This window comes from Saccopteryx bilineata, chromosome 6, assembly GCF_036850765.1.
Source record: "Saccopteryx bilineata isolate mSacBil1 chromosome 6, mSacBil1_pri_phased_curated, whole genome shotgun sequence".
In the NCBI taxonomy this organism is placed as follows: Eukaryota; Metazoa; Chordata; class Mammalia; order Chiroptera; family Emballonuridae; genus Saccopteryx; species Saccopteryx bilineata.
In genome coordinates this window covers 73,752,046-73,763,329 of record NC_089495.1, presented here as the reverse complement: position 1 = coordinate 73,763,329, position 11,284 = coordinate 73,752,046, and the positions used below count along the sequence as shown (strand labels likewise).

Here is an 11,284-nt window from a genome sequence, read left to right as displayed (position 1 = left end):
CCAGATTAGAGAAGTTTTCTGTCATTTTTTTCAAATAGGTTTTCAATTTTTTGTTCTCTCTCTTCTCCTTCTGGCACCCTCATGATGTGAATGTTGTTATACTTGAAATTGTCCCAGAGGCCCCTTACACTATCCTCATTTTAGAGCAGGGGTCCCCAAACTTTTTACACATGGGGCCAGTTCACTGTCCCTCAGACCATTGGAGGGCCGTCACATACAGTGCTCCTCTCACTGAGCACCAATGAAAGAGGTGCCCCTTCCAGAAGTGTGGCCGGGGGCCAGATAAGTGGCCTCGGGGGCCTGTTGTGGCCTGTGGGCCGTAGTTTGGGGATGCCTGTTTTAGAGGTTTTTCTGTTTTGTTTTTGCTGTTCTGATTGGGTGGTTTTTGCTTCCTTTTATTCCAAATTATTGTTTTGATTCTCAGCTTCATCTACTTTACAGTTGATGATAAATTATTCTGCATTTTTATTAGTGTATCCTTCATTTCTGATTGGTCCTTATGGTTTTCAAGTACTTTTTTATGCTGTTCAAGTTCTAAGTTCATCTACTCTTCCCCTTCCCCTAAATTCATTGAGCATCCTAATAACCAGTGTTTTGAACTCTGTATCTAGTAGATTCCTTGTCTCCATTTGTTTTCTTTGTTTTTCTGGAGTTCCGTTTTGTTCTTTCATTTGGGACATGTTTCTTTGTTACCTCATTTTGGCAGCCTCCCTGCATTTGTTTCTATGTACTAGGTAGAGTTGCTTCACCACCTGGGCTAGGTAGAGTGCCTAATGTAGTAGGTGTCCTGTAAGGTCCAATGGCACAGCCTCGCCATTCACCTGAGCCAAACTATCCAAGTGTGCTTCCCAACCATATTGGTGGTTTATACCCTTCTGTTGTAGTTGAGCCTTGATTTCTATTGGTACATTAATGGGAGGGATTTATCCCAAGGCCCATTGGCAGCAATGATTTGATTCTACCACTGACCTCCAATGACTGTGGAGGTTAGCTATGCAGGGGTCCACCCCACAAAGCAGGACTTACTTCAGTGCGGTTCTGCTGCCTGCTGAGTACACTTCTTAAGCGTGTTGCCTGTGGAGGTAGTTAGGTGGCGCTTTGACATGGTCTGAAGCTGTTCACCAGGTGTGCTCGATCTGGGGTCTCCCAAGAGATACATGCCAAGAATAGTCACTGCCTATGTTTTGCCTAAAGCAGGGGTCCCCAAACTACGGCCCGCGGGCCACATGCGGCCCCCTGAGGCCATTTATCCAGCCCTCGCAGCACTTCCGGAAGGGGCACCTCTTTCATTGGTGGTCAGTGAGAGGAGCATAGTTCCCATTGAAATACCGGTCAGTTTGTTGATTTAAATTTACTTGTTCTTTATTTTAAATATTGTATTTGTTCCCGTTTTGTTTTTTACTTTAAAATAAGATATGTGCAGTGTGCATAGGGATTTGTTCATAGTTTTTTTTTTATAGTCCGGCCCTCCAACGGTCTGAGGGACAGTGAACTGGCCCCCTGTGTAAAAAGTTTGGGGACCCCTGGCCTAAAGCCAAAGCAATGAGCTACAAAGCAATCTGCAGGTGGCTGCTACTTGTACTGGACTTGAATGTGCACAGGAGAGGCCAACCTGTGAACTAAGGCTGGATGCTGCTAGCGCCAGGCCTGAGGCCACTTAGTGAGAGGTAGGGGTGATGCCAAGACCTGGTGCTGCTGCTTGTTTTAAAGATTTTAAGGAAGTCTGAAGCATGAGCTAAGACAGTCAATTTGCATGGAGAAGGCACTGGAAACAGTTTGGGTGGTCCCACAAGTTAGGAAGATGGGGTCTCGGGGAATCACTAGGGCTGGACAAAGAGGGTAAGTCAGATCGATGGAAACAGATATGGTGCCCCCCTGCTGACTCTTTGGGAGGAGGGTTCAGAAAAGAAATAATAGCCTCTTTCAGCATTTCTATCTGGGAGAAAGCTGCCCTTCTTTTCTCTTCCTTATGCCAGACACTTCAGTTCCTCCCTGTATGTCCCTGGTGTCTTTCAAGCTGCTGCTCCAGACCTGAAACTCAGAGGAAGTGAGTCAGAGTAAGTCCATGCATGAGCCCTTTAAGAGGAACTGCCTGGGACTCCAGCAGCCCCGCATCTCCCTCAGCCACAATCCCAACTGCTTTTTACAGCCGAAAGTTATGGGGACTTCTTTTCCTGGCTCTGGAATCCTGGGATGGGAGTCCCAGTGTGGAGCTGGGACTTCTTGCTCCTCAGGGGGGAACCTCTGCATCCAAGATATTCCTCTCAATTTTTATCCACTACAGGAGTGTAGGATAGCCTATTCCACCTCTCTGCCCCTCCTGCCAGTCTCCATGTGGCTTCTTTATATCCTTAGTTGTAGGATTTTTGTTCAGCTAAATTTCAAGAAGTTCTGAATAATGGTTGTTCTGTAGTTTAGTTGCAATTCTGATGTGATAGTGGAAGGATACATGTACTACATTTACATATGCTGCCATCTTGACCAAAAGCTTAAAATTACTTTTGATGTTTTTAGATAAATAAATATTGATACCATTGTGTTACAATTGCCTACAGTATTCAGTATAGTGACATGCTATATAGGTTTTGTAGCCCAAGAGTAATAGGCTATACTGTTGTATGTAGCCTAGGTGTGTAGTAGGCTATACCATCTAGGTTTGTGTAAGTGCACTCTAGTATGTTATGCACCATAGTGAAATCCCCCAATGATGCACTTCACAGAATGCATCCATCATTTAGAAGTGCAAGACTGTAATTCCCCAACTCATATGTACAAATAAATCTCAATTAGTCTGATATTTCAGAAGGGTGCTCCATATTTATCCTAAATCTTCCCATCTCTTTCTAACTCCCCAAGAGGTGCCTCATTAAGAAGTATGGGATACATTATGGCTCTTCTTTATATACCATATTCCTAAAAACCAAATGTTGGCCATAATTAACTTTTTAAAAACCTACAATAAAAATGGGAAGAGGGACTTCAGAAATAGAAAAATATAGGGGGACTTGTCCTCAATATTAAAGCTATATAAAACTTCACACTTGTATACTAAAATGATTCTAGACTTATTTCATACCACCATCATTCGCATTCCTTGAGAGCTGTCAAAGAATCCAACACTTCCATAGACCCTAAAGAAAAAAGTACCCCCTGGTGATTTCTCTCTTGGCTTACTTCATACACAGACACACACACACAAAATAGATTCATATATTAGCATCTATGAAAAGATATTTAATATAGGACTCTTTGGATTAGAACCAAAATACCTGGAAATTTGAACACCTATCCAGAAAGGACTGGTAAGACAAATTACAACACATCTAGAAATGGCATGTCTTGCAGAATATCATGTAGCTATGAAATAAAATGAGGCAGGTCATTGTTATGTGTTTCATGAATGTGTAGGAGAAGAAAACTTGTCCCCTCTTCCATTCTATGTTCGTTGGCTATAATAATTAAATTAAAATAAGAGATCAAAAAGAAGAAAAAATGTTTTCCCTGCTGATGGCTTTCTTCCTGGTACAGGCCCCCAATCTAAATTTTTTAGGTACTTAAGGCAAAGGTAAAAGTTCTTTTAAGTCTGTTAGGCCTTAATTATCTTCAGCTCAAAATAATCCATATATCAAAGTGCATGTTCTGGAACACACTGCCCTGAACCCCATCACATGCATTCCAAGAGCTCAAGGATATGTGGTTAAAAGAAAAAAGCAATAAGTCTTATTGAAGGCAAAGAGTATATATATATTTGTGTGTGTGTGTGTGTGTATGCACAGAATATTCTCTAAAACTATATACATCAATGGTTAGTCACTCCTGGGAAACCAGGGGTTATGGAATGAAGATTTACTTTTTATTATATAGTTTTGTATTGCATAAATTTTTTAAAAATTAAATTGTGTATGTGTGTGCACAATTTAAAACAAAAGTTACCTAGAGGAAGTACAGGCAAAAGCAAAGAGCAAGGGCAAAGCCTGGCTCACTTTCCCCACCAAGCTCACAGCTTCCTGGGCCAGAACCCAGCAGGCCCAGGCTGGGACTGCCTGCTCCAGCCTCTTCAATTTCTCAGTCTGGGAAGCGCTGTGCAGTCTTCCAAGAGAAAGGACATCAATGACGAGCTGATTCAGGAATAAGCCCCTATAACCAAAATGCAGATGCTCTCCCAACATTCCATAGACTTTTACCTTCATAAATTGTACTTTTAATGAAGGTCTATCTCACAGCTTCTATTTCCTGTCTCCTACTTCAAGAGGTCATCCCGAACTATATTCCCCACCTTCAAAATAATTCGCATATGCTCCAAAGACTGAGGTCAAAGAAAATGTTGGTGAAAACCTTTCCTCCACATTGAGTACCAAACCACCTTGACAACAGGCGTTCTCAACAATAAACTCTGAGGAAACAGCTTGTTCGCTGCTGGCCCAGCTGGCCAATTACACAGTGAGGAGCTCTTCTGCTGGCATAATGTTCATCATTAGCCCATAGTTCGGGAACCATTCCCAGTATTCAGAGAACCCCTTAAATGAAATCAGACCAGTGTTTAAGGCAATCCATACCCAGGAGCCAAGAGGAAAAATTAAAGGAGTGAATGTTTTATTCTTTAGTGTTTAATAGGATACATAACAAGTCACATAGTCAATGATTCATTACTTTACACACTGGGAGGAAAACAGTATTGAGTATTTCTGTTGTTATACAACTGGTTGTGAACAGGGAGGACAAAAATCTCTAGAGCATTTAGATTGTTGAAGAAATTCTCATTTAAGTTTGGACACGTCTATAAAAACTTCATCGGTGCCTTTCTTAAAATACAGAGGAATTTTTTTTTGACTTTCTGTTTCATTGGAAAAGCCTGATCATTGTATAATTAAAATTTTCCTTTTCCTCTTCTATTTTGAGAAAATAGCTCAATGATACTTAAGATGATATTTTCTATAATTTCATAATTCCATATAGTTCTGTGGGTATATTTCATTATTTCACAGATAGTGTTTTTCAGATGTCTGGGAAATTTTAAATAATACATGTTACATCCTCAAAATTAGTATCCACAATAAATGTTTTAAACTTCTATCATTAAATGTCATTAGTGCTGTGTGTGTAGTCATAAATGAATTGTCATTATTTGTATTGAATAGTAACAGCAAAATCTGCCTTCCTGTATAGTCACAAAGACAGTTGTATAACTGTTTACATTACAATTAATGGTCACATGTCAAAACATATTTAAAATAAAAAATTTGGGTTGGGAGGAAAAATAATCACAAAATGTTTAAGGTGGTAAGAATTCTTGGACAACTAGTTCATCTTCCTACCACACAAGATTATACTCTAATGTAGATATTCTGGTTGAATTTCTTCCAAGTTTCAAGGGCCCCAGTAGAAAATCTAATTATCGAACATTAATACTTGTAGATTTTTATTATCCAAACTGTGACAAAGAAAAGTTGACTTCAACTCAACATAACTTGTTTCTGGCTCTAGGAAGCCCTATTTCAGGTACTATCGCCACTGGAAACACAAGAGTGTTTTATTTATTTCTGATGAGACAGATTAGGTTATCTAAGAAAACTAATTCTGTTTTTAAATGAGTTATAGTAAGGAAAAAGAAAAAACAAAACAAATTTTAAAGGATTTACTCTGGTAGGTTTATAATACAAAGATTCCGGTTACTATTTTAGATATTTAAGTCAATTGAGAAAAGTATTTATGATTTAGGTTACAAAGAATTACTTAAGAAATTCAACCCCTCCAGTTGTTCCTTTCTAAATGCCTGAACTATAATTTAGTATTTTTCACGTGGAATACAAAGTTTGAGTATTAGATCAGAATTTACCGTAATTTAAAAAGTAAGAAATTATCAAAGCTTCACTTTACATGGCTTCAATATAATAACATTCCATAGAAAATTCCAAAAATTGGAGTATGTTGTAAGCACTGCCAGTCGCCCATCTTGTCTGAGAATTCAGAGATTACGTATTTCCTCAGAGAAGCAACAGGCCCCATATACATGGTTCTGCATTAAAAGAGAAGCCAGTTTTGGCTTGTATTATAAATGATCACTTTGCTATCAATGCAAAAAGGCAAATGAAAAACACAGAATAAAGACAGTGCTGAAAGGGAAAAAGTTTTAAGTCTCACAGCTTCAAGGAATATTTTCCACAACATATAACTTGAAAAATTGGAATGAATATGGTTCATATTCTACATGTATTCAAAAACAGACAACTCGTCAGACACTTGGCGCAGAAGCATTAAACATGGTACCTGTTTTTTTAACCATTACTGTCAACAATTACCTTTGTAATAAAAAAAAAATTAAATTTGTTACTAAAATCTAATGTCACTCAGTTGTCTGTATGAATCAAATGGTAATTAGAGCAGTTACATATGTAAATGCATGCTATGCTGAGTCAGGTCAATGCAGTCACCACTTTGGGAAAAATTTATGACATTCTCTCAAGTTATTTGAATGGTGTGTTCACAAAGTTTATTCCAATATCCTCAATATCCCATCCAAGCTCAGAGGTGACAACCAACAAACACTCCAGCCTACACTGTAGACCACCAAGGTCCTTCTCTGGCCCAAAGCACATGCAGGGGAAGGGCCCCAAAAGTGCCCACGCCAAGTCATCTTACCTCAGTTACACTCTCTGCCTAATGCAAAGTGAGTGTCCTCCCTGTCTTTGAGCTAAAAGTAGAATGTTTTCAGGTGTCCACTTCCAACTTTAGAGGGGACAATCATCCCTAGAAAAAGAGGTCGCTTCACTGTCTCTAGCCGTGAAATTCCCAGCCTTTCAGATAATGAAAGGGGAAAGGAGAGCACTGCAGAGCAGCAGGATGGGGGAAGGAGGAAAGTGGGTGTGGAATAGTTCAACAAGATCAAATTTATGACTTCAGTGGCAGAGACAAAGCCTCAGCAGTTTCCCATTACTCCTGGAGTTGTGCAGATATAACAAGGAAACTCAGAACCTCAGAGGCTTGCCATAGGTCAGTGGCTTTGATCTGGCCCTCAAAGATTTTCTCACGTGCTTTTTTGTTAAGTGACCTACCAGAATACTATGCGGGCAGAGAAATCTCTGTGACACACACTTTCGACCACTGAGTAACATTCCTAAATCAGTTCAGGCTTGAAATAGAGATAAATTCTGATGCATTACCTAGTCTGAGAACACACCCAACACTAAAGCAAACACGACTTCCTGTATTTCTACTTTCACTTCCCTCACGATTACAGCCTTTGTGTATAAAGCTAACTTTACCTTTCTAAAACAGCAACTACAATAAAAAACCTTAAGTCTTTTTCTTTACCAACTAAAAAAAAAGGATTAGTAGATTAAAAATACAGGTACCTTACCTTGATTTAAGTAGACAGTTAATCAACATATTATTAGTACACAATTAATATCCAAGAAGAAAAGTATGGAGCAAAATCAGTTGTATAATTATGTGTTTTTTCCAAACCCAATTTCCCCATTGATAAGGCTATAAGAAACTCATCAAAACATGTTGTTTAGTATAAACACCATCTGATGCAAGTTACTGAGGGCAAATATAGGAAATTTTACAGCATTAGTGAATGAATTAAAAAACTAAGTGATTTGTGTGAAATGTTTATATATGGTATATACAGATTGGATCACATGAGTCTAAGAATAAAACTGTTCCAATCCTTAACATCTGTTAGGGACACAGTAAGATACAGTACAAGATTCATTTTTAAAAAGAAGGAAATATAGCACTAATTTAAACACTGAAAACAGAGTCTCACAAAATCTTTATAAACATACTCGAGACAAATGCTGAAACAAATGGGGGGTGGGGGGAACAGGCTTCTCTGTCATCACAGAATATTCAAAGGAGCCTCACAACATGAAAGATAAGGATTCGTTTCCTTTCGCTCATGGTGTAGATAGGATATGCAGTAGGAATTTATTCCATGTTAGAGAAAAGGTATAAGGCAACCAGGTCTCCTTCTATTTGTTTCATTTACCTAAACACCATTTTATTGCTCAGCTCACTTGAACTACTTGTCTTCATTTTAGAAGATTCCATTTACAGCTATTAGAGATGGGCAGCCCCGGTGCTTCTAGTTCTCTGCAGCTCTGTCACTCAAAAGATTCCACCTTAACTTCAAATTATCCTCATCATCAAAGTGGCATTTTCTGGTTTTCAGGTTTACCCAGAAATCAACATTGACTGGGCTTGGAGAAAATAAGGAATTTTAGAAAGAGGTCTTAAGTCTGAGTAACCAAAATCAAACATGTTTTGCTGAAGTAGATTTTTAACTCAGGATTTATAATCAACAAGAAAATAAAGTTCAGAAACTAAAACCCTACTGGGTAACTCTTTGGTTAGGTTATATACGTATGAGCAACTCAAAAGCAGTTCAATAAACTGCCAGTTAAGAGTAGATGTTATTAATCTTCATAAAATGCTTTGCGTGTTTTTTGTGTACTATTTTTTAAATGTGCATGTATGCAAACGGATGGTACAAACTTCCAACTTTTGAATAATAAATGAGTATGTCTGCTCCTCCCTTCCCACCCGCCTGCCTTCCTTCCTCCCTCCCCACCCCACCCCCAAGTCTTAAGAGCTTAAGTCCTACTGTCAATCTTTGAGAGAATATTTGGGCTTTCCTAATCCCCACGACGTGCATTACTATCCAGCTCCATTTAGTCACTGCTGGGTGACTTCACCAAAGAACTTGCTGACCTGGGCTGTCCTATCCTTATCAGCAGCAGGGCTTTTTCTCCTTTTTGCCAATAACTGTTGCCATGTCAACCAGTTCAACCAAGGGCTTCTGGCAGGGAGCAGAGGGAAAAGCCTCCTCAGGCTGCAGATAACTTTCTACAAATTTAAGCCACAGGCGAAGACCTTTATTTCTGCATGGAGAAGATACGATCCTTCATTGTGCCAGCACTAGATTCTTCTCCTACATCTACCTGTAACTTTCAAGCTTTATTCATTTGCAGTCACTGAACTGCCTCCATGGGATCTTAATTCCAAGTTGTCTTCCATCCAGCCTTCTAATACTCTACCTTTAAAGAGGGCCACAAACACTATTCCCCGTGTTAACAGTTCTGATGTCTTAAACCTCGAAGGAGTCTTAAGGGCTTGAAAAGATTTCAAAGAAATCTACACACTGGACATTGTCCGATCAGGTTCTGAACAATTCGATCATCCCCAGGTACTTGGTGACTTTGGGCCACACTGCCCCACTAGATCCAGACTGAAGAACAATCCGGGGGAGGGGTGATTTGAGGCAGGGGAAGTATGGGGTGCAAGGGGGTACATCTGGGTTCTCTCGGTTAGTAGGGTCCAAAAAAGCCAAAAACAAAACAAAACAAAAAAGCCGAAAGGATTTGAGGCTCCAGGTTCTCAAGTTGGGGTCGAGAGGGGCTAGCCCAGCTACTGGAGGTGGGGAACGGGAATAGGAGGGCGTGGGGTGGAAGGAGAGATCTATAATCCTCTCCAGGGCAGGAAGAAGGGGAATGGGTGCGCTGATGTCGCGAGGGGGTCTGGGGAGCTCACTCCCTGCAGAAGACGTACTCGGTGTAGCTGGTCCAGATCTTGTCCTCGCTCTGGTCGGTGCTGGCGAAGGCGCACGTACCCGTGGAACTGCACGCCACCATGTGGAAGCCCGACTCGGACAGCTTATCGAAAGCCTGCTCCAGGAAGTTGAACTTGAGGTAATAACGCGAGGTGTAGCGCTCTGGAGGCCGGTCGGGGTCCCGACTCTCGTTCAGGGTGTCCCCGAACACCTCCTTGGCCAGGGATGTCTTGCCGCACACGGTGATGCGCGCCACTCGCCGGAACTTGGCGTCAGCCTGCGCGTCCCGCCCAATAGTGTAGGAGCCGCGATAGCCGATGGTGATGTAGCCCGAGCGCCGGCTCCCGTCCAACGACTGAGACGGCGTGAGCAGCGGGCCGGCCGCTCCCCCCGACGGGCTGCGGCTAGCCAGCTCCAGCGTGGGCGACGGCGCTCCGGCCGAGGCGCCCTCCTGCTGCTCGGGCTCCGCATAGCTGAGCGATAGCAGCTCGTCTCCCAGCGAGCCCTCCTTTTGCACCCCGCGCCTCGGGTGCGGCGGCGGCCCCGGGCCGGGCTGCTGGGGCGCCCCGAGGCGGCGCACAAGCTCGGGCAGCTCGAAGTATTCGGCCTCGCGCTGCAGCCGGCTGCGCTCGGGGAAGTAATCGGGCAGCACGAGCTGCAAGTCCCGCAGGTAATCCAGGATGTAGCGGAAGAGGAAGCCGTCTCGGTCCAGAAAGAAGCGGCCTTTGCTGTCCCGGGCCAGCTCCTGCGGCTGCTGCTGCGTGAACATGCGCCAGAGCAGCGAGTCGGGCACCGACACCACGGTGCAGCGCCGAGTCACATACACCTGGCCCCCCACGTTCAGCTCCACGATATCGGGAAAGAGCGGCGGCTCTGCGGAGGAGGACGAGGAGCCGCTACCGCCCCCGCCACCCCCGTTGGGTAATCCACGGGTGCTGTCCGCCAGAGCCATGGCTAAGTGGTGGCCGGGCTGGGACAGCGCAGGGAGCGGGGCCGCGCACAGGAGCTGCGGCCGCCTTCCCCGGACTCTCGCTCAGCCCTGTAGCCGGACGCCGCCGCAGCTAAGAGCTCAGGAGCGCAGCGGTGCGAGAGCGCCGCTGTGCGCCCCCAAGAGCAGCAGTACGCTCCGCCCGCCTCGCCTGCGCGCTCCAGGCGAGTGCCAGGTCGTGGCCCGCGCTCCGTTTAAGTAGAGCCACCGCTAGGGCGCCGCGGCGCGCAAGAGGCGTGGGCGGCAGCAGAGCGGCGGAGCCTCGCTCCGGGGGCGGGAGGGGGACGGCGGAGCAGGGAATCGATTTGCATCTTAAATGCTGACGCCGCGCCCAGCAGCTGGCTCCACCCAGAGTCGCGCGCTCCTGGGGCGACCCACTACCCGCCTTCACCTCTCCTCGCCCCGCGCTCCGGCTCCTTCTTACTCCCGTCCAACTTACTTTCTCTTACAAAGTGGACAGATAGATCCTGGGACAAGCCGCTTCAGGAGATGAGACTTCTTTGGAGGGTTTGTCACTACACCCTATTCCCGGTTAACCCCACCCTGCCACGGAGACTCTGGAAGGAGGATGTAAACTTGCCGGCTCCCCGCGCCCGGGCTGAAGGTCTCCGGCACCCGGCCTCGAAAACTGGCCGCTTTAGAATCAACACTGGAGCTGTGGTACTGCCCTAGTCGGTCGTCGTGTTGCTGAAAGTTCTCGAGACACACAAAACATTTGGAGAGACAGTGGGGCCGCCCCATTC

General features: G+C 43.9%; 1 protein-coding gene across 1 annotated transcript; it reads right to left on the bottom strand.

Annotated features, from left to right (window-relative positions):
• Positions 1 to 4,571: 4,571 nt before the first annotated feature.
• KCTD12 (potassium channel tetramerization domain containing 12) lies at positions 4,572 to 10,815 on the bottom strand. Its single transcript, XM_066234539.1, has one exon. The coding sequence runs from the start codon at positions 10,503 to 10,505 to the stop codon at positions 9,531 to 9,533; it is 975 nt and encodes a 324-aa protein (XP_066090636.1). The 5' UTR covers positions 10,506 to 10,815; the 3' UTR covers positions 4,572 to 9,530.
• Positions 10,816 to 11,284: the final 469 nt, after the last annotated feature.

Excerpts from the sequence above, each read along its gene's own strand:
- KCTD12 (XM_066234539.1), bottom strand. The coding sequence starts at position 10,505 with ATGGCTCTGGCGGACAGCACCCGTGGATTACCCAACGGGGGTGGCGGG.